Consider the following 20,710-nt stretch of genomic DNA (forward strand, 5'->3'; position numbering starts at 1 on the left):
TGTAAAAGCTGCAGTGGAGAGAATCAACTCTGATGCCACTCAAACTTAGATGAGGCCCAGGCTACTGTGAAAGCCTGTACTCTCTTCTGTGTCTGTGTCACTTTGATGGTTCATGAAAAAAAAAATATTATTTTATTATTCTGTATTTTCAGTTTTTGTCCTCTGATGTATTCATGTCTACCAAGACAGTGTTGCAGTGTTTTTTCTGCTCCTCTCTCACGGATTCATTTATATTATTTTCTTTGCTGCTTTTGTTGTGTTGTATGTGTTACTACTTGCCAGTCTGTTTTGTGGCCTCAATGCATGTGAACAAAGTAGAGAATACACACTCACACACACATTTAGATACACAAAAACACACTGATGTTGCAGTTAGATGTTAAGCTCATGCTCACCACTGTAAAATAAGCTTCAGTGCTACATGTGCCGAGTGATGTCCATGTAGCTGATTAAGTTTTGATGCTGATGAGAGTGGAAGATGGTGTTTTCTATTCTCAAAGAGCTGCAGGGGCAGCAAGAATGATTAGTAGGCAAGTCATTATTTTATAAATAGTTATATTCATTTTATATGGAAAGTGGAGCAGCCTCACAAAACCATTTCAAACTGCTTCCAATGTCTGATTCTCTGCAGACTAGTGCTCTCCTCTATTATTTAGGCTCTTATTTAAAGAAATGGGCCAAGGCCTTGCGCAGCAGGCCTGGACCTGCAATGCACTGCTCTGCACTTCACATGCAGCACTACATTGCTGCATACCCAGTACTGCATGACTAATAAGGAAGAAAAAAATAGGCATTACACAATACCTTAAAGCTACACTGAAATCTTCTATGGAAAGAAGAATATAAGAGACATAAAGTGTACATATACATAAGTATCGGGTAGCTGTGATATCAGGATAGATTACTTCAAAATATGGAATAAGCTGCCAAGAGAGATGTGTATTTTTACTTTGTGGTTGCTGCTTTGTATGTTTTCTTATTTTCTGCATATGTTTGTGTACACTCTGTAGGTGATTTCTCTGCATATCCTCAACTGTAGGAAAATGGCATCAGATTTCTGTCTTTCTTTCTGTTGCTAGCCATTGTTTTGATATGTATCAAGCTGGCTGCGAGTGTGTCAGGTATTGTTAGATACCTCCGAATCAGTTTTCCCTATCTGGGAGAGTTGTCTTTTTAATTTCCGCAGGCAAGAGAAATGTGTGCCATACACCAGGACGGCTATTATATCTGATATGGTCTGTGGAGTGTGTGAGTGTGCGTTTCTCATGCAATATTATGCAGCTTTGCCTGCCTTTGACTGGAGTGTGTCTTTGTGTGTGTTTATGTGGTGTTCCCACTAACCAGTCCAGGTCCACGTCTGTGCTTGTCACTTATAGAGTGTTACTGTGGGTTGTGAGGAGTCTAGTCTGTTGGTTTTATTCATCAGCAGTGTGTCACAGCCACTAGCCAGTAACAAGGCCATTGAACATTATATGTATGAACTAGACAGACTAAATATTCCCAGTATAATAGTAGGCACACTGGGCTAGACCATAAATGCATCATTCAAGATAATGAAGTGTGAACATAACCGTAATGTTAGTTGCATGTTGGAGACAATCAAACTACATACCTAGTCTAGTCTGCTTACTTATGGGATCCTGTACATGAGATCTCCCTAATGAGACTGGAATGTAAGTTATCTAAGCCTGTTTTTAATGCTTTCCTAATCCTGATTCATTATGCATTGTCCTCTATCAGAGTGCCAGTGGTGCTTCCTCTATGATCTATTACAGTGGTCCCCAAACTACGGCCCGCGGGCCGGATACGGCCCGCCTCCACATTAGGCCCGGCCCCCTGAACAATACCAGAGACGCATTATGATTTTTTTTTTTTTTTTTTTTTTCAGTCTGGCCACGCGATCGAGACGAATACACGCATAGAACGTGACAAGCCTACTGGAACCTACAAAAGGATTATAAGGAAGGAACACAAGAACTTTGAGAGACTGCTCATATGAGTCATTTAAGCAGTGGCGGTTCTGCCTATGTTGCCGCTCTAGGCGATATTACTGGCTTGCGCCCTTTCATGTTACTACTCCAACCGGGGCAGCATCAGTCGGCATCAGGCGAGCCGGCACTGGCCAGCATTAAGCCGCTCACCTGTCAGATCCGGCAGACCAGACCGGGTGGGCGCGGTACCGGCCGGTGCCGCGGGCGGCCCGCCGGCACACCTGATGCCGACTGATGGTACTGATGGCATGTGCGGGTCAATACGGTAGTCTAGAAAACTGGCGATTTTTTTTCTCGTGCGCCCCCAAGTAGATTGCGCCCTGGCCCACACTGCCCATCGCCCATCGCAAAAACCGTCCCTGCATTTAATAAGAGATTCTGCTCTGACAACGAAGCTGAACTTTTACCTGTTAAGATTGTGCACGGCACAACAGAAAGTTAATGTTCCATGGACTTTTTTTTCTGTGAAGAACCCAGAGAGGGTTATTTGGTTATCATTTATTTCATAAATAGTGTTATTATATATTTCCTGACTTTATTTTTTCTGTGAAGAACCCAGAGAGGGTTATTTGGTTATTATTTATTTCACAAATAGTGATATTTATTTCCTGACTTTATTTTTTCTGTGAAGAACCCAGAGAGGGTTATTTGATTTTTATTGATTTCATTAATAGTGTAATTTATTTCATTAATAGTGTTATTATTTATTTCCTTATGTGGCCCTCACAGGAAAAAGTTTGGGGATCCCTGATCTATTAGATGCCACAAAAACTCACAAAAAATTGTCCCTCTTCCCCCAGGTTTCCTCCATATTTCCAGCTTTGAAAATCCCTCTCAAACATTCTTCTCATTTTGTTAGTGATTTAATTATTCACAGCTTTTTCTGGTTATCCTTTAACTGTGTGTGAAGTGATAATTGTACTCTTGTCTTCTAAGAAGGAATCACAGTGATGCTATGAAAAGCAAAAGCAAGTGGAGCAGTGGAGAGAGTAAGCTCTGATGCCACTCAAACTCAGATGAGGTCCAGGCTATTGATAAAGTCTGTTCTCTCCTCTGTCTCATCAGTTTAATGATTTACTTGGAACCAATTTTGACTTTATCCCTGTTTGGATCTGACTTAATCTAAACTAAAAGGCATCCATTATTTTTTTTTCTACCTGTTTCATTGTTGTCCCTCATTTATTCTTTTTGGCTTTGTCTGGTCTGTGTTCTCAAAAAAAAAAAAAAAAAAAAAAAAAAAAAATGTCGAACTTGTCTCCTGATGTGTTCATGTTTATCAGGAAAGGATGTTTGAGGTTTCTGATGAAAACACATTAACAGGGTGAGGCCATCTTTACATTGTTGATGTTTAATACGTTGTGTAACAGGATCTGGGTGTAAGTCTTGCTAAAAAAAAAAAAAAAAAAAAAAGAATAAAGAGTATGTTTGTTAAAGATGTTATTTAGACAGATCCAGGAGATGCAATTAATTTCACTCAGTGTTCTTTCCATTTAGAAATTCACACATACTTTGCATGTTAGTCTTTTTAATGATGCATTTGTTGTATGGTTTGTCAGTGTGTGTGAATGTGTACACATGTACATGTACATATACTCTGTGAAACCCTACAGCAGTTAAAAACAAAGAAAAGAAAGCAAATTCTCCCTCTTGTGGCAAAAAGTGGAACTTACTGACCACTTCTCTTGTACTGTATGTGTGTCTGTGTGCCAATATATTCAATTATTTAGCATGTTCTCTTTGTGTGTCATTTTATTGACTGGTACTGCTAATGGGTTTCTGTGTCTGCATTGATCCATGTGTAGCAGGTCCCAGCCCATTTTATGCTCTGTCTCTTTTAAACCAAACATGGGTCCATGCCCTCTTCCCCAGTGAACTGGTTGATTGACAAATCTAGGTTATGCTGATTATACAGATAGATTTATTCTTAATCCCACAAAAACGGGTTGGATCAGGTTGTTTGTTCCTATGTGTGTACATTTTAAGTGTATCCACTTATAAATGTGTTATGTATGAACTGCATGAATTTGCACAGTGTGGAAAATATATGTTTTTGTTAAATGTAATGCTGATATATGGGGTTTACAAAAGGTGTGTGGGTGTGATTAAGGGTGTGGATGAATAAAAACATGATAGTGCCCTGTCCTTGGCGCATGGGCTGTGTGCTCACAAAGAGTGGGTACAGAGGTGGGGAGGGGCACTGAGGGGGTCTGCATTTGCGTCACCATGGATACAAGAGGAGCGGTAGTGCATCAGTTATGATGCAGCTGTTCCTTGGGGAAGCAGAGATCTATCGGACACTGCTTTGTCGCTAGGCACAGTGTAGAACCAATCAGAGTATTCATTACAGTCACATTCATTCTTGCCTACCAATCAGGGATTTTCATACTGTCTTTGCCATCACAGATCCTTTTTGAACAGCCAATCAGTTTCACAGCTTTGATAAAATGGTTGGCCTGCCGTTGCAAAAGAAATCTTGTCTGTTTCTAACCTGCTGCAGTCTATTTGATGTATCAGAACTGTTTTTTTTTCTTTTCTGAAGAGAATGTCACCTATCTATCTATCTATCTATCTCTCTATCTATCTATCTATCTATCTATCCATCTATCCATCTATCTATCTATCTATCTTACACTTAAATGCAGACACATGCACGCGCGCGTGTGCGCGCACGCACGCACGCACACACACACACACACACACACACACACACACACGCACGCACGCACGCACGCACGCACGCACGCACGCACACACACACACACACACACGCACGCACGCACGCACACGCACACACAATCCCTAGTCAGCATATATCTCGTCCACATACTTGGCCACATCTCTGAGTGAAACAGAGGGGTTTTGTTAGCTTGAGTGTGTGTCAGAGTTTCTTTTTGCATTTCTGCCTGCAGCAAAACCACAAATCTAGACACTTGCATACATGCCATACTTCTCCTGAATACCAATTAGCTTTGCTTGCTACAGCTTCTACATTAACTTTGGTAATAGTGACATTACTGCTTTGGCTTTGACATGAGTGACAGTGTCTACATGATGAGACTTTGATGAACTTAGTAATCACAGGGCTCTTCATACAGTCTCTATCTTTTGTAAACTGGCACGTGGTACTGATGAGGTCGGCAGGTCCCTTGTATTACATGTAGGTACAGTGTTGAAAGAGTAGTTGAAACATTTTCTACAGCAGAGAAGTGTGTGGCAAGTTGGGCAGAAATAGATACTTTCTTTGGAACAGTGTATATGTACAAAGACAGCCTGTAATAAATTAAAACCCAGTATCATCATGTCTCTCCAATTCAGCCATTACAGTCATTCCACCAAATGAACAATGACCTTAGCAACAATGGCATACTGTTTCCCTGCCTGTTATTTTACAGTAGAGTAACTAATTATATGATTTTTGGGCATTGTGCCATTACTTTCCAAATGAGTGAACATTGTGTTGGTCTGTCTGTAGCCCTATCTCAAGGGTGTGTGTGTGTGTGTGTGTGTGTGTGTGTGTGTGTGTGTGTGTGTGTGTGTGTGTGTGTGTGTGTGTGTGTGTGCGCGTGCGCGTGCATGCATGTGTGTGTTTGGACACACTCCATATTGCCATGTCCTGTTTTTTTTTTTCCTGTTTATCTTGTTCCACTAGTGATTGCATGGACCCGCCCCTGTCCTACTTACTTCAGGAACTAGTGGAGGCAAGTGCAGATTTGGAAATAAATGATTAAGTGGTGGTTGGATTAAATATACAAACTAATTCATCTTCCCTGTCTCTGTCTCTGTCTCCCTCTCTTCCTCTCTCTCTCTCTCTCTCTCTCTCTCTCTCTCTCTCTCTCTGCTCTCTCTCTCTGCTCTCTCTCTCTGCTCTCTACACTCTACATCACGGCTGTGTGCCTGTGCTTTGTGTGTATGCCTGTATCTGTGTCTATGCAAAGGTGTGTGATTCTATTGTAGTGTGTGTAATGCAATTTATAGGAGTCATTTTTAGTTGTGACAAATAAATCAGAGCAATATCTAATCTGATATGCTTGCAACATTAACATTTTAGAAATTCTCATCTCATGAAAAAGTGATCCAGTTTCCTTCTATTTTTAACATTTCCTTCTCTTCCGAGAGGCTTATCCCTTCCACCCACATTCCTTACTATAACGTGCTTCCTCTTCTTTTAATTCACTTCCCCATGCCTTCTTCACTGTTGTATCTTCTCTCTCTATTACATTACATTCTAATTTCTATCTCCCAATGTATTCTTCTCACCCCCCTACCACCAGAGTATTTCAATGATTAGAGTGCTGCATTAGGGTGTGGCTTTAGTCACTCTGTTTCTCAAGTCAGGTGCTATATGAGCCATTTTACAAAAGCGGCTGGACAGATTAGAGAGTACACACCAGGGAATATGGTTCTAACTCTCAACACAAAGAGCATGTAGGAATGGGTCTGAACAATAGGCGTTCAATCACTGTGTAACTGTCCCTAATGGAGGTGTTGCCCGGGTAGCTAGGTACTGAATAAAAAGGGAGACCTCCACGTGGTGTATGCTACCCCCTCATGTCTTTATCATCTGAACTCCCCCACAAACAACATAGAATGACATCAGTATCTATCTACATGAAGCAGGATGCTATCTGTGGGCTGTAGGGGAAGGGGGGTTGGTCTCTAGAGTCCTGGCCCAGAGAGGGTACAGGGGGCTGGGCATTGTTGAATGAGAAGGTCAGGCTTTTTGTGGGGGTGTGGTGTTGGAAATAGAAGCAGGCACTGTTGCTAAAGTGGATCTGTCATAGTGAATATGTTGCTGCAGAGCTACATTACCAATGTGTGAGCAGCCCAACTGTGACCCTAGCTAGCCTGGCCTGGTGTATCTGTGTTTGTGTGTGTGAACATGTATGTGTAATTCTTCCTGTCACTATGGCTGTGATCTGCTTTGTTCAGTGAGACACAGCTGTGTGGATGTGAACATCGGCAAATAAGAATCTCAGTCTGAATAGGAAAGCGCTGTGGAAGTGAGTAGGGAATCCAAAAGAAATGTTACCTCTCATAATATACACTGCCTTTTGAGCCTAAAGCTGAGGATGTTAGTGTGTTGGTCCTGCGTGCGTTTGTGTGTGCGCACATGCATCATGTGAGCTCCTGAGGTGGCGTTGCCATGGAGACAAGAGAGCTGTGCAGAAGGAGAGAGGGGGGTGGGGGGGTTGGGACTCGCCTTAGAGCATGTTCCGATAACACCCAACCCCCATCGACTGATCTACTCAATGCACTCACAGATGTACAGTACACGCCCCTAAACATGCACTCACGAACAGGCAACAACACATATTGATGGGCACATTTAAAGGATTGTGAGAATATCGTTTAATCAGTATCATGTGAAATGTATTTATTAGTCTCAACTGATTGCTGGTCTTTTTACTGTGCAGTGAACACACCCAAAAACTGTTCAATCACTCTCTCTCCCTCCCTCTTTCTTTCTCTCATCCTCTCCCTCTCTCCCTCCCTCCCTCCCTCTCTCTCTCTCTCTCTCTCTCTCTCTCTCTCTCTCTCTCTCTCTCTCTCTCTCTCTCTCTCTCTTTCTCTGAGAGAGAATTAAATCACAGACATGCAGGCACATCAAACCGCTACAGTCATTATGCACCGCTTTACTGTTCAGCGACCAAATATTGTTTCTTTACTTACTCAGAATTTATTCACTATTAATTATTCATCACGCTCACTTATTATAGCCTCAGGAAATGTGACTTTTATCAATGCATGTGGAATTTGTAGATGAAAATGGGACTGGAATTTGCCCTGATAATGGCTTACTTAATTTTACTAACTAAAGTACTATAATATGATAATAGCACACACACACACACACCCACACACACACACACACACACACACACACACACACACACACACAAATTGTCTGTTTGTGTTTGTGCTGTATAATTAATTATTTATGCATTAATGAGTACAACTGCAAATTAATTCATTGACCCCTATGCAGATGCTCCCCACTAGAGTAGGGCAGCCCAGTTGTATCTGGCAGTGGGAGAGGAGGTGATGTGGTGCCTCTATGACATCACAACCTCCACATATGATCAGTGCTTCCTCCACATAGCCTATAGGATGAATTTATCCTTCAAATGTGGCCATGGTTTCAGTAACTCATAAAGCAGCATCTCTGACAAGCTGCATTCACATTTTAGCTACACCGATGTCCTTGTTTGTAGTGCTGGTGTATGAGAGAAATTTGAATCCAGTCAAATTAGCTTAGGCTGCAGAAGTCCTGTAAGGTCAGCACTCACAGTATAGACAGTGACCTACAAATAAGCTATGAATCACTGAGTTCCATTATGGGCTGTCTAGGTCTAGCGGACCAGGTGTTTTTTCCTATATAGCTTTTATTTTGTACATCTGTGTGTGTGCACAAGCATTTCTCTGTGTCTGTGTGTGCACGTACTTAACCTACATGTGCATTTTACTCAGTCTTTTACATATAGACCGATTTATTTATTTATTTATTCATTCATTCATGCTATACATTATGAATATTGTGTGCACAGGTCTTTCCTTGTGAGGTATTACTGTTATTATGTTTTGGGGGAGAAGGACTGTGACTCACAATGTGATGATTATTAATATTTTTTAAATCAAATCATGTTTCCCAGGGAATGGAAATAGGACAGGAGTTTCTGCATCAAGGGCTTAATCCTGGGATTACAAACCAGGGAACGTTCATAAGCTTGTGGCTGCTGTCTCTGTGAGGGTGTGGGTAAACACTAGAACAAACCAAAATACAGTTCAGTGTGTGGTACTCCCCACCCTTCCCCTTCCCTGCCATGTCCATGAGAGGGAAGGGGAAGGAAGGACCAAATGTGATGTATTTATTATCTCCAAAGCTATTTTAATACACATAAAGACAGATGATGATGAGGAGGAAGAATTAGACATCAAACAAACTAAATGCATGATTTAACAGTAGTTGATGGTATGAAAACCTAATGGCTGTCATGTCATTATGAATTAAATACAAGTGATGGTGTGGAGGGTGTAGGAGTGAGTGCAGGAAGTACAGCAATTACATTCATGACCCATAAGTTTGAAGGTCAGGGCAGATTTCTCAGTGATGCCACAAACCTGGACAGAACGTGCTTTCTATTCATGACAGGCTCTCGTGTGCTGTCCATGGTGCTGAAATTACATGTTGTGCTGCATACACAATTCATACACTTTCTTATTACAGTTAAGTACCTTAATAGCACGTTTTTGGATAACATTGACATTGTTTTCATGCCTATGAAGTAATATGCTTGATATGATATGTGATTTAATGGGATTTCAAGCAACATCACATTTTGAACTGCGTGTGCACATCACCGCTTTGACCACGTGGAGCCACTGTTGATCCACTGAGGTGAGCGCTGCTGTCCAAGAGATCTCGGCCCCTCCCGTTTTCAGAAAATACACCATATTTCCTCATGCTTTGTTGTAAAGAGACGGACGATGAGGGAAGGAACCGCTTAATGTATACCGTCTCTATTTAAAACTCACTTTGACTGATTTCCTCCTTGCTCTCTGTATTAGTTGACCTCGATTGGAAATTTGGATTTATGCTTTTTCAGGTTTGAAATAACTATGCCTTTATCGTGTAGATGGAGGTCTGTTGGGATATATCTAGCATTTGTTCTACTGGATTGTTACTGGGAAGCTGTGTCTGGGCAGCTCTCCTACACCGTCTCAGAGGAGGTGAACCCGGGCACTTCTGTTGGAAATATCGCTAAAGATCTTAACTTAAGCCTACAAGATCTGGAGTCTCGTATGTTTCAGATTGTTACTGGATCAAAAAGAAAATTGTTCGAGGTAAATCTAAAGACTGGGGCTCTCTATGTCAGTGATATAATAGACAGAGAGGAACTTTGTGCGGAGGAAACCATATGTACAATAAATGTAGAGGCGGTAATAAATAACCCATTGAATCTTTATCGTATTGACATAAACATCTTAGATATAAATGATAATTATCCGTTGTTTACAGCTAAATCACAAAATTTAGACATTGCAGAAAGTACTCTACCCGGAGTGAAATTTGCTTTATTTGAGGCATCTGATGCAGATGTGGGAAAAAATGGAGTGAACACGTACAAATTAAGCCAAAATGAACATTTCTCTTTGGCGGTGCACAAAGCAGCGGAGAGTGTGTCTGCCGAGTTAGTGCTGCAGAAAGCTTTAGACCGAGAGAAGCAGCCTTCGATTAAACTGACTCTGACCGCTGTAGATGGAGGGAGTCCTCCGAGGTCAGGCACTTCACAGCTTGTTATTCATGTTTTAGACAATAACGATAACCTTCCGATATTCAGCAAATCTTTGTATAAAACTCAAATTCCAGAAAACTCACCCCCAGGCACAACAGTAATCTCTGTGAACGCCACAGATGCAGACGAAGGCCTGAACGGTGAAATAATATATTCTCTGAGAAGCAAAGATCAAGATCATGTACTTGATATATTTGAAATTGAACATCAAACGGGTAGCATTGTGGTAAAAGGCAGTATAGACTATGAAGAAAGAAAGGCATTTGAGATTCGTGTAGAAGCTAGCGACAGAGGCCAACCACCGATGGCAGCTCATTGTAAAGTGCTGGTAGAAGTTATAGACGTGAATGATAATGCTCCAGAGATCACTGTGACGTCACTACTAAACAAGGTGGAAGAAGACGCTAAAGTAGGTACTGCTGTTGCCCTTGTGTCAATACTTGATAGAGATGGAGGTAAAAATGGTGATGTGAAATGCCAGATTACAAATAAGGCTCCATTCAAACTGAAAACAAATTACAAAAACTATTATTCATTGGTAGTGGATGGCCCCCTAGACAGAGAGAGCGCCGCAGACCACAATGTGACCATTACAGCTATTGATGAAGGAACCCCTCCTCTCTCCAGCACCAGTGTTATTACTGTACACGTTTCTGATGTGAATGACAACGCGCCATATTTTTCAGAGCCCGAGGTCAATGTTTATGTGAAAGAGAATAGCCCGCTAGGAGCAGTTCTGGAAATGGTATCCGCAGTTGATGCTGACATTGACCAAAATGGTCGAGTGAGCTACTCAATTTTAAAGAGTAACAGTAACTCAGTGCCGCTCACAGCAATGGTAAATATCAACTCAGAGACAGGAGAAATAGTCAGCCTACAGTCTTTTAACTATGAGGAGTTAAAGACGTTCCAGTTTAAAGTTCAGGCCACAGACTCTGGTGTTCCTCCGCTCAGCAGCAACGTGACTGTCAACGTTTTCATCCTGGATGAGAATGACAACAGTCCCGGGATCCTTGCGCCCTATTCGGAGCACAGCTCCGTTAACAGTGAAAGCATTCCCTATTCTGCTGAAGCGGGCTACTTTGTGGCCAAGATCAGGGCTGTGGACGCCGACTCTGGCTACAATGCGCTGCTTTCTTATCACATCTCCGAGCCCAAGGGGAGCAACCTGTTCCGAATCGGAACCAGCACCGGGGAAATCAGGACTAAGAGGCGAATGAGTGACAATGACCTGAAAACTCACCCGCTGGTGGTGCTGGTTTGTGATAACGGAGAGCCCTCCCTGTCGGCTACTGTGTCTATTGATGTGGTGGTGGTTGAGAGCACAGCTGACATCCAGACTCAGTTCAGACATGTACCGATGAAGGAGGAGAGCTTCTCCGATTTAAACCTGTATTTGCTGATCGCCATTGTGTCGGTGTCAGTGATCTTTCTGCTGAGCCTCATCAGTTTAGTAGCTGTGAAATGCCACAGGACAGACGGCAGTTTCGGCATGTACGGCGCCCCAATGATCACCACCCACCCTGACGGGAGCTGGTCTTACTCTAAATCGGCCCAGCAGTATGACGTGTGTTTCAGCTCAGACACACTGAAGAGTGATGTAGTGGTTTTCCCCGCGCCGTTTCCGCCAGTAGATGCGGAGTTGATCAGTATTAATGGAGGAGACACTTTTAACAGGACTCAGACTTTACCCAACAAAAAGAAGGTAAGAACATTATGAGAGATTTTATTTCTCTGTTGTTTCTCTAATTTATTGCGAAAGCTGCATGTAACATTTTACTCGCGGTATAGTGCATGAAAAAATGAAAAATTTAATTTACACAGAACACATATATGTAAATGTTTTTCCTTGTGTCCCCTCTGGATTAAGCGAGGCACATGTTTGCATAATTACCCTCAGGAATCACAGCTTTTATTTGTTTGTCAACATCAATTTTTTTGCCTGTTTTCTCCAGTTTTTATATTTTAACGCATAACCGCATAGCTTTTATTTCGCCTGATTTGACATTCAGGTTCCCCTTTTTGTAGTATGAAACTGGTTTGTTTCCAATAATTGGGAATGACAGATATCGATACTTTAATGACAGGGCCTTTCTGGATCCTTTTTGTCAATTTATGTTTCTTGTGTGTTCAGATACAACACAATAAAATTAACGGCAAATTACTAAGCTGACATAAAACTTTTTGCCAATTGTACATATTTTTAGGCATCGTTTGTTTATGACGCTGGCCATGGTGCCGGAACAAACCTCACAGTATGTTCTGTACGGTCGTCAAGATGAAGCGGAATGTTTGTTTTCTCATTATCACCAAGAAAAGTTTCACTAAATTGCACGTTTAGTAGGCTATAGGGCTTTATTGAAATGCTTGCTATGAAGCGTTGCATGGTGTGTATCCAGGTTCATTACGTTTATGCAAGGTATGTCTGGTTAAAATGACTACCCTCAGTTCAGAACACCTGCCCTGCCTCAATTTGTTACTTTATTATTGAAATCAGTTTGGAGACATAATATTTGTCATTATGTTTGTACATTTATTTATTTGTTTGACTAGTTATTTATTTTATTTAATTTTATATTCTACCTTATCAGTTTGTATGTTTTACTGCGTTACCGAATATCTTGTCTTTTTATAATTTCGGTTCTAGAGTTGCTTCAGTGTATTTTATGTCAGAATAAGATGACTGTCTTTTATACTAGGGGTGAGAGGGGTCGCAGTTATTACGATTACAATAATCCGTGCGATAATTTGCATATTCATGTACACTCTCTTTAGTATGCCATTGGTTATTTGCAAAAATGAGAATTCAGAATAATGCACGTGATCCCATTATGGCTGTCTCTAAAATGAATGTAGTTATTTTAAATGGCCACACGAGGACATTGTAGACCGTGACATTTGCACGTTCTTTTTCATGCTCCACCCAGATTCAGAGGGAGACGTTTCCCAGGGCTTTGTTGCGAAGAAACGTCGGGAGAGAGGGAACATTGCGACAACACTTTCTCTCTTGCTTTTTAAAATGCCAGAAAATAAGATATGTGTATGTCGTCCTTAAATTGGCCTTGACTGGACTGGTCGGATTGCGTCAATATTTTTTTCATGTTGGATAGGATGTTGTTCTCGAGCAGAAGGAGCCCCTGTGGCATATATATGCTGGTGGTGCTGCTTGATTTTTACTGGGACGCAGTGTGTGGGCAGCTCTCTTACTCCGTCGCAGAGGAGGTAAACCCGGGGACCGTTGTTGGAATTCTCGCTAAGGACCTGAACCTTAATGTCCCGGATTTGGAGTCTCGTATGTTTCAGATTGTTACTGGATCAAATAGGAAATACTTTGATGTGAATCTGAAAACTGGTGTCCTGTATGTAAATGAAAAAATTGACCGAGAGGAGATCTGTGCGAAGGCTACAAAATGTACTCTAAACATAGAGGCTGTAATCAACAAACCTTTGAAGGTCTATCGTTTAGAGGTAAACGTTGTAGATATAAATGATAATGCACCTTTGTTCTCTGAAAATTTACAGTCTCTTGACATTGCTGAAAGCACTTTACCAGGAGTAAAATTTGGACTGATAGAGGCATCAGACTTGGATGTTGGAAAAAACGGTGTAAATACTTACAAGCTCAACTCCAATGATTATTTTTCTTTAGAAACACACAAAGCGGGAGAGAGTGTGTCTGCCGAGTTAGTGCTGCAGAAAGGTTTAGACCGCGAGAAACAGCCTATTGTTAAACTCACATTGACTGCAGTCGACGGAGGAAATCCTCCAAAGTCTGGAACATCACAAATTATGATCAAAGTTTTGGACAATAACGACAACCCTCCAGTTTTTAGTAGCTCTTTGTATAAAACACAAATTTCAGAAAACCTGAAAAACGGGTCAACAGTGTTACTTTTGAATGCGACAGACGCAGATGAGGGTTTAAATAGTGAAATAGAATACTCTTTAAGACGTAAAGGTCAGGATCACATATTACATGTATTTGAAATTAATCCTAAAACCGGTGTCATTTTAGTCAAAGGTAAGATCGACTATGAAGAACATCCTGCATTTGAGATCCATGCACAGGCAACCGACAAAGGCCAGCCACCCATGTCGGCTCATTGTAAAGTGCTGGTGGAAGTGCTGGACCTAAATGACAATGCTCCTGAGATCACTGTGACATCACTGCTGAACACAGTGGAGGAGGACGCGAAAGTAGGTACTGCGGTTGCACTTGTCTCTGTGTTGGATGAAGACGGTGGGAAAAATGGTGTAGTTCAAGCTGTCATTGCAAATGCTTCCCCCTTTAAATTGGAAACAAATTACAAAAACTATTACTCATTGGTGGTTAACGGCCCCCTTGACAGAGAAAGTAGAGCCCAGTATAATATCACTATCGAAGCAACTGATGAAGGGACCCCACCTCTATCCAGCAACAGAGTTATTACTGTTGGTGTTTCTGATGTCAATGACAATGCGCCTCGCTTTTCAGAGCCTGTGATTAATGCTTACGTGAAAGAGAACAGTCCAGTTGGAGCAACTATCAAAACTGTGTCTGCAGTCGATGCTGACATCGATCAGAACGGTCAGGTGAGCTATTCAATTTTAAAGAGTAACAGTAACTCAGTGCCGCTCACAGCAATGGTAAATATAAACTCAGAGACGGGAGAAATAGTCAGCTTGCAGTCTTTCAACTATGAGGAGTTGAAGACGTTCCAGTTTAAAGTTCAGGCCACAGACTCTGGTGTTCCTCCGCTCAGCAGCAACGTGACTGTCAACGTTTTCATCCTGGATGAGAATGACAACAGTCCCGGGATCCTCGCGCCCTATTCTGAGCACGGCTCCATTAACAGTGAGAACATCCCCTATTCTGCTGAAGCGGGCTACTTTGTGGCCAAGATCAGGGCTGTGGACGCCGACTCTGGCTACAATGCGCTGCTTTCTTATCACATCTCCGAGCCCAAGGGGAGCAACCTGTTCCGAATCGGAACCAGCACCGGGGAAATCAGGACTAAGAGGCGAATGAGTGACAATGACCTGAAAACTCACCCGCTGGTGGTACTGGTTTGTGATAACGGAGAGCCATCCCTGTCAGCTACTGTGTCTATTGATGTGGTGGTGGTTGAGAGCACAGCTGACATCCAGACTCAGTTCAGACGTGTACCGATGAAGGAGGAGAGCTTCTCCGATTTAAACCTGTATTTGCTGATCGCCATTGTGTCGGTGTCAGTGATCTTTCTGCTGAGCCTCATCAGTTTAATAGCTGTGAAATGCCACAGGACAGACGGCAGTTTCGGCATGTACGGCGCCCCAATGATCACCACCCACCCTGACGGGAGCTGGTCTTACTCTAAATCGACTCAGCAGTATGACGTGTGTTTCAGCTCAGACACACTAAAGAGTGACGTGGTGGTTTTCCCCGCGCCGTTTCCGCCAGTAGATGCGGAGCTGATCAGTATTAATGGAGGAGACACTTTTAACAGGACGCAGACTTTACCCAATAAAGATAAGGTAAGAACACGAAGATTCAATTTTCCATAGGTTCCACGTTTTACTGTCCCAGGCAGAGTGTTAAAGTGTCATTTTTTTTCGTTTTGTTTTTCCCACTTTGAGTTCATCTGAATTCGCACGTAATACGTGACTGTTTTTTTTTTTTTTTTTTTTGGCATGCAATGTTTTTCCTCTTTTAAAAGTCAGCACCTCTTTATAATTTAGAGTCTGGTACAGTGCCAACCACTCCTTCCTTGATAAATTCATAGGCATTGTGCGTGTATGTCGCTGTCCATGTTTTTGAAGCAATCTTCTGAAAATGTTTGTCTCAGGAAACAGTTTCATTGCAGAGATGAATCCATCCGGCACTGATGTTTAAGAAAAGGATTTAACCGGATTCAAACGCTAAGAACATTGTCACACAAAAATATTCTGCTGTCGAGAGCAGAGTAGAAAATGCATTTGTCTATATTTTTCCCCATACTTTAACTTTAACAAATATTTCCTTTATATATATAGATATATCTATCTATCTATCTATATCTCTATATATCTACACCTATATCTATATATAGATGTGTGTGTGTGTGTGTGTGTGTGTGTGTGTGTGTGTGTGTGTGTTTGTTCAAAGACAACACAGTAGTAATTTCCAGGAATTTGCTAAGTTGATATACACATCTGCATTGTCAAATACCACTCAATGTAGACATCGCATGTGTGAGTAGCTGTCCATGGTGCTGAAACACGTGTCTGACTCTATTTAGTTTTATCCCTGAGACACAGGAAAATTGCTCATTTCAAAATTAAAAAGACTGCGTCCCTGGCCAAGAGGCGTAATAGGAGTATATTGAAACGCTTGATTTTAAGGTTGTTTGTTGTACAGTATATCCTTTTTTCCCGCGCTCAGGGAAGGTGTCTGTTGAGATAAAATTTTTACCCCCACTTTATAATTATCTTTGTATGTGAGGATTTTTTTGTCTTTCTTCTCCTTCTGACACTTTGTTTTAGAGTGTTCACAAAAACTTGGATTCATTTAATTTCGTGTTTAACGTTTTGCTGCAGTATCCTTTATATCAGAAAATGTTGAGTCTCCTCCTTCATGCTTGAAGGAAAGGAGCACAAGGGGAAAAAACTGCTTACAAATATCACGTTAAGGAGAATGTTCCGTGTAATGAAGTGCCGTTCATGTACACTTTTCTTTGTAGAACATTTTTGTTGAAAAAATAATAATAAAAAAATGTATTTCAGCAGTAATAGAGTAATTCCGTTATAGCTGTTTTCGGAGTGAATATAGTTAATTTAAATGACCACAAGGGGACATTGTAGACCATGACATTTGCACGCTCATTTTGGAGGTTGGAGGCTCCTCCCAGATTCAGAGGATGGTGACGTTGCTTTAGGCTTTGTTACAAAGAGGCGCTGGGCGAGACAGGGAAATGCAACATGCTGAGAAATTGGTTTTGTGTTGGTCGCTGCTAATGGGATTTTTACGGAATTAATGCTGTTTCATATTGGATGCAATTATGTTGTTCTCAAGCAGGAGCCCTTTTTGGATATATGTACTAGTGGTGGTGCTTGATTTTTACCGGGACGCTGTGTGTGGGCAGCTCTCGTACTCCGTCGCAGAGGAGGTAAGCCAGGGCACCGTTGTTGGAAATATCGCCAAGGACCTGAACCTAAACATCCACGAACTGGAATCTCGTATGTTTCAGATCGTTACTGGAACAAATAGGAAATATTTTGACGTGAACCTGAAAACTGGTGTATTGTACGTGAATGAAAAAATTGACCGAGAGGAGATCTGTGCGAAGGCTACAAAATGTACTCTAAATGTAGAGGCTGTGATCAATGACCCTTTGAAGCTCTATCGTTTAGAGGTAAACGTTGTAGATATAAACGATAATGCACCTTTTTTCTCTGAAAATGTACAGTCTCTTGACATTGCTGAAAATACTTTAACGGGAGCGAAATTTGGACTGATAGAGGCATCAGATTTGGATGTTGGAAAAAACGGTGTAAATACTTACAAGCTCAATTCCAATGATTATTTTTCTTTAGAGATACACAAAGCGGGAGAGAGTGTGTCTGCCGAGTTAGTGTTGCAGAAAGCTTTAGACCGCGAGAAACAAAGTACTATAACGCTCATATTGACTGCAGTCGACGGAGGAAATCCACCCAAATCAAGCACATCTCAAATTATCATCAAAGTTTTGGACAATAACGACAATCGCCCAGTTTTTAGTAGTTCTTTGTATAAAACACAAATTTCAGAAAACCTGAAGAACGGGTCAATAGTGTTGATTTTGAATGCAACAGACGCAGATGAGGGTTTAAATAGTGAAATAGAATACTCTTTAAGACGTAAAGGTCAGGATGACATACTAGATGTATTTGATATTGATTCTAAAACCGGTGCCATTTTAGTCAAAGGTAAGATCGACTATGAAGAACATCCTGCATTTGAGATCCATGCACAGGCAACCGACAAAGGCCAGCCACCCATGTCGGCTCACTGTAAAGTGCTGGTGGAAGTGCTGGACCTAAATGACAATGCTCCTGAGATCACTGTGACATCTCTACTGAGCACAGTGAAGGAGGACGCGAAAGTAGGTACTGCGGTTGCACTTGTCTCTGTGTTGGATAAAGACGGTGGGAAAAACGGTGTAGTACAAGCTGTCATTGCAAATGCTCCCCCCTTTAAATTGGAAACAAATTACAAAAACTATTACTCATTGGTGGTTAACGGGCCCCTTGACAGAGAAAGTAGAGCCCAGTATAATATCACTATCGAAGCAACTGATGAAGGGACCCCACCTCTGTGCAGCACCAGAGTTATTACTGTTGGTGTTTCTGATGTCAATGACAATGAGCCTCGCTTTTCAGAGCCAGTGATTACTGTTTACGTGAAAGAGAACAGTCCAGTTGGAGCAACTATCAAAACTGTGTCTGCAGTCGATGCTGACATCGATCAGAATGGTCAGGTGAGCTATTCAATTTTAAAGAGTAACAGTAACTCAGTGCCGCTCACAGCAATGGTAAATATAAACTCAGAGACGGCAGAAATAGTCAGCTTGCAGTCTTTCAATTATGAGGAGTTGAAGACGTTCCAGTTTAAAGTTCAGGCCACAGACTCTGGTGTTCCTCCGCTCAGAAGCAACGTGACTGTCAACGTTTTCATCCTGGATGAGAATGACAACAGTCCCGGGATCCTCGCGCCCTATTCTGAGCACGGCTCCGTTAACAGTGAGAACATCCCCTATTCTGCTGAAGCGGGCTACTTTGTGGCCAAGATCAGGGCTGTGGACGCCGACTCTGGCTACAATGCGCTGCTCTCTTATCACATCTCCGAGCCCAAGGGGAGCAACCTGTTCCGAATCGGAACCAGCACCGGGGAAATCAGGACTAAGAGGCGAATGAGTGACAATGACCTGAAAACTCACCCGCTGGTGGTGCTTGTTTGTGATAACGGAGAGCCCTCCCTGTCAGCTACTGTGTCTATTGATGTGGTGGTGGTTGAGAGCACAGCTGACATCCAGACTCAGTTCAGACATGTACCGATAAAAGAGGAGAGCTTCTCCGATTTAAACCTGTATTTGCTGATCGCCATTGTGTCGGTGTCAGTGATCTTTCTGCTGAGCCTCGTCAGTTTAATAGCTGTGAAATGCCACAGGACAGACGGCAGTTTCGGCAGGTACGGCGCCCCAATGATCACCACCCACCCTGACGGGAGCTGGTCTTACTCTAAATCGACTCAGCAGTATGACGTGTGTTTCAGCTCAGACACACTGAAGAGCGATGTAGTGGTTTTCCCCGCACCGTTTCCGCCTGTAGATGCGGAGCTCATCAGTATTAATGGAGGAGACACTTTTAACAGGACTCAGACTTTACCCAATAAAGAAAAGGTAAGACCACGAGGATACACTCTCCCATTGGCCGTAAATTTTACTGTCTCGGGCAGAGTGTTAAAGTGTCAGTTTTTTTCGTTCTTTTTTTTTTTTTTTTTTCATTTTGAATACATATGAATTCGCACCAAATACTTTGTTCAGCATGTAATTGTTTTCTTTTGTTAAGAGATAGCACTTCTTTATAATTTAATGTCTGGTAAAGAGACAAACACGTCTTGCTTGACGACTTCGTAGGCATTGTGCTTGTATGTCGCGCTGCATGTTTTTGAAGTAAGCTTCTGAAAGTGTTGTTTGTCCCAGGAAACAGTTTCGTTGCAGAGAGGAATTCATAGGACACTAACATGTTCAAGAGAAGGACTGAACCGGACTGAAACGCTAAGATCATGGTCACACAGAAGTGTTCTCCTACTGTCTAGAGCCTAGTACAAAATGCGTCTTGCCATGTTTCTTCCCCATACTTTAAATTTTTGGAAAAAAAAACAAAACAAAAACAAAAGAGTTTCATTGCTAGTAGTCGACACGTATTTCCCCCACTAGGTATCTTTTTGTTCAAAGAAAACACAATAGTAATTCACAGCAATCTGCTAAGTTGATATACACATCTCCTTTTTTAGACTCCCTTCCCTTCAGACATGCATGCCTTAGTAGCTGTCCATGGTGCTGAAAAAAGTGTCTCACTGTATTTAGTATTAACCCAGTGATACAGGAAAAATGTTTATCTTAAAATGAACAAGAATGATTCCCTGACCAGAATAGGAAAATAATGAAACGCTTGATTTTACATTTGTATGTTGTACATCCAAGTTTTTCTTCATATAAGCAAGGTGTTTGTTGAGATAAAATTATTACCCTCAGTTTATTATTGTTTTTAGAGATAGGGTATATTTTTTTTCTGTCATTAGTATCTATCTATCTGTGCATTTATAATTAAGATTGAACCTTTTTTACAGTGTTACCAAAAACTTGGCGTCATTTCATTTCGGGTTTAGCGTATTGCTGCAAAATCCTTTATGTCAAAAGCCAGTGAGTCTATTTCCTTTATAGTGGA

The 20,710-nt window shown here is 41.7% G+C and overlaps 4 protein-coding genes across 4 annotated transcripts in view; all 4 read left to right on the plus strand.

Moving 5' to 3' along the window:
- The window catches only part of LOC115366073 (protocadherin alpha-C2-like), a 187,040-nt gene that overhangs the window by 64,896 nt on the left and 101,434 nt on the right, over positions 1–20,710 (plus strand). The gene's annotated exons all lie outside the window — the stretch shown is intronic.
- On the plus strand, positions 9,609–12,509 carry LOC115366911 (protocadherin alpha-7-like). The gene is made up of 2 exons (XM_030062582.1): positions 9,609–11,995; positions 12,470–12,509. Exons 1-2 carry the CDS (start codon positions 9,609–9,611, stop codon positions 12,507–12,509), a joined length of 2,427 nt encoding a protein of 808 aa, XP_029918442.1.
- On the plus strand, positions 13,397–15,808 carry LOC115366912 (protocadherin alpha-3-like). Its single transcript, XM_030062583.1, has one exon. It carries the CDS (start codon positions 13,397–13,399, stop codon positions 15,806–15,808), a length of 2,412 nt encoding a protein of 803 aa, XP_029918443.1.
- On the plus strand, positions 17,281–20,307 carry LOC115366913 (protocadherin alpha-3-like). The gene is made up of 2 exons (XM_030062584.1): positions 17,281–19,692; positions 20,293–20,307. The coding sequence occupies exons 1-2, from the start codon at positions 17,281–17,283 to the stop codon at positions 20,305–20,307; spliced, it is 2,427 nt and encodes an 808-aa protein (XP_029918444.1).

Source organism: Myripristis murdjan, chromosome 10 (assembly GCF_902150065.1).
Source record: "Myripristis murdjan chromosome 10, fMyrMur1.1, whole genome shotgun sequence".
Lineage (NCBI taxonomy): Eukaryota > Metazoa > Chordata > Actinopteri > Holocentriformes > Holocentridae > Myripristis > Myripristis murdjan.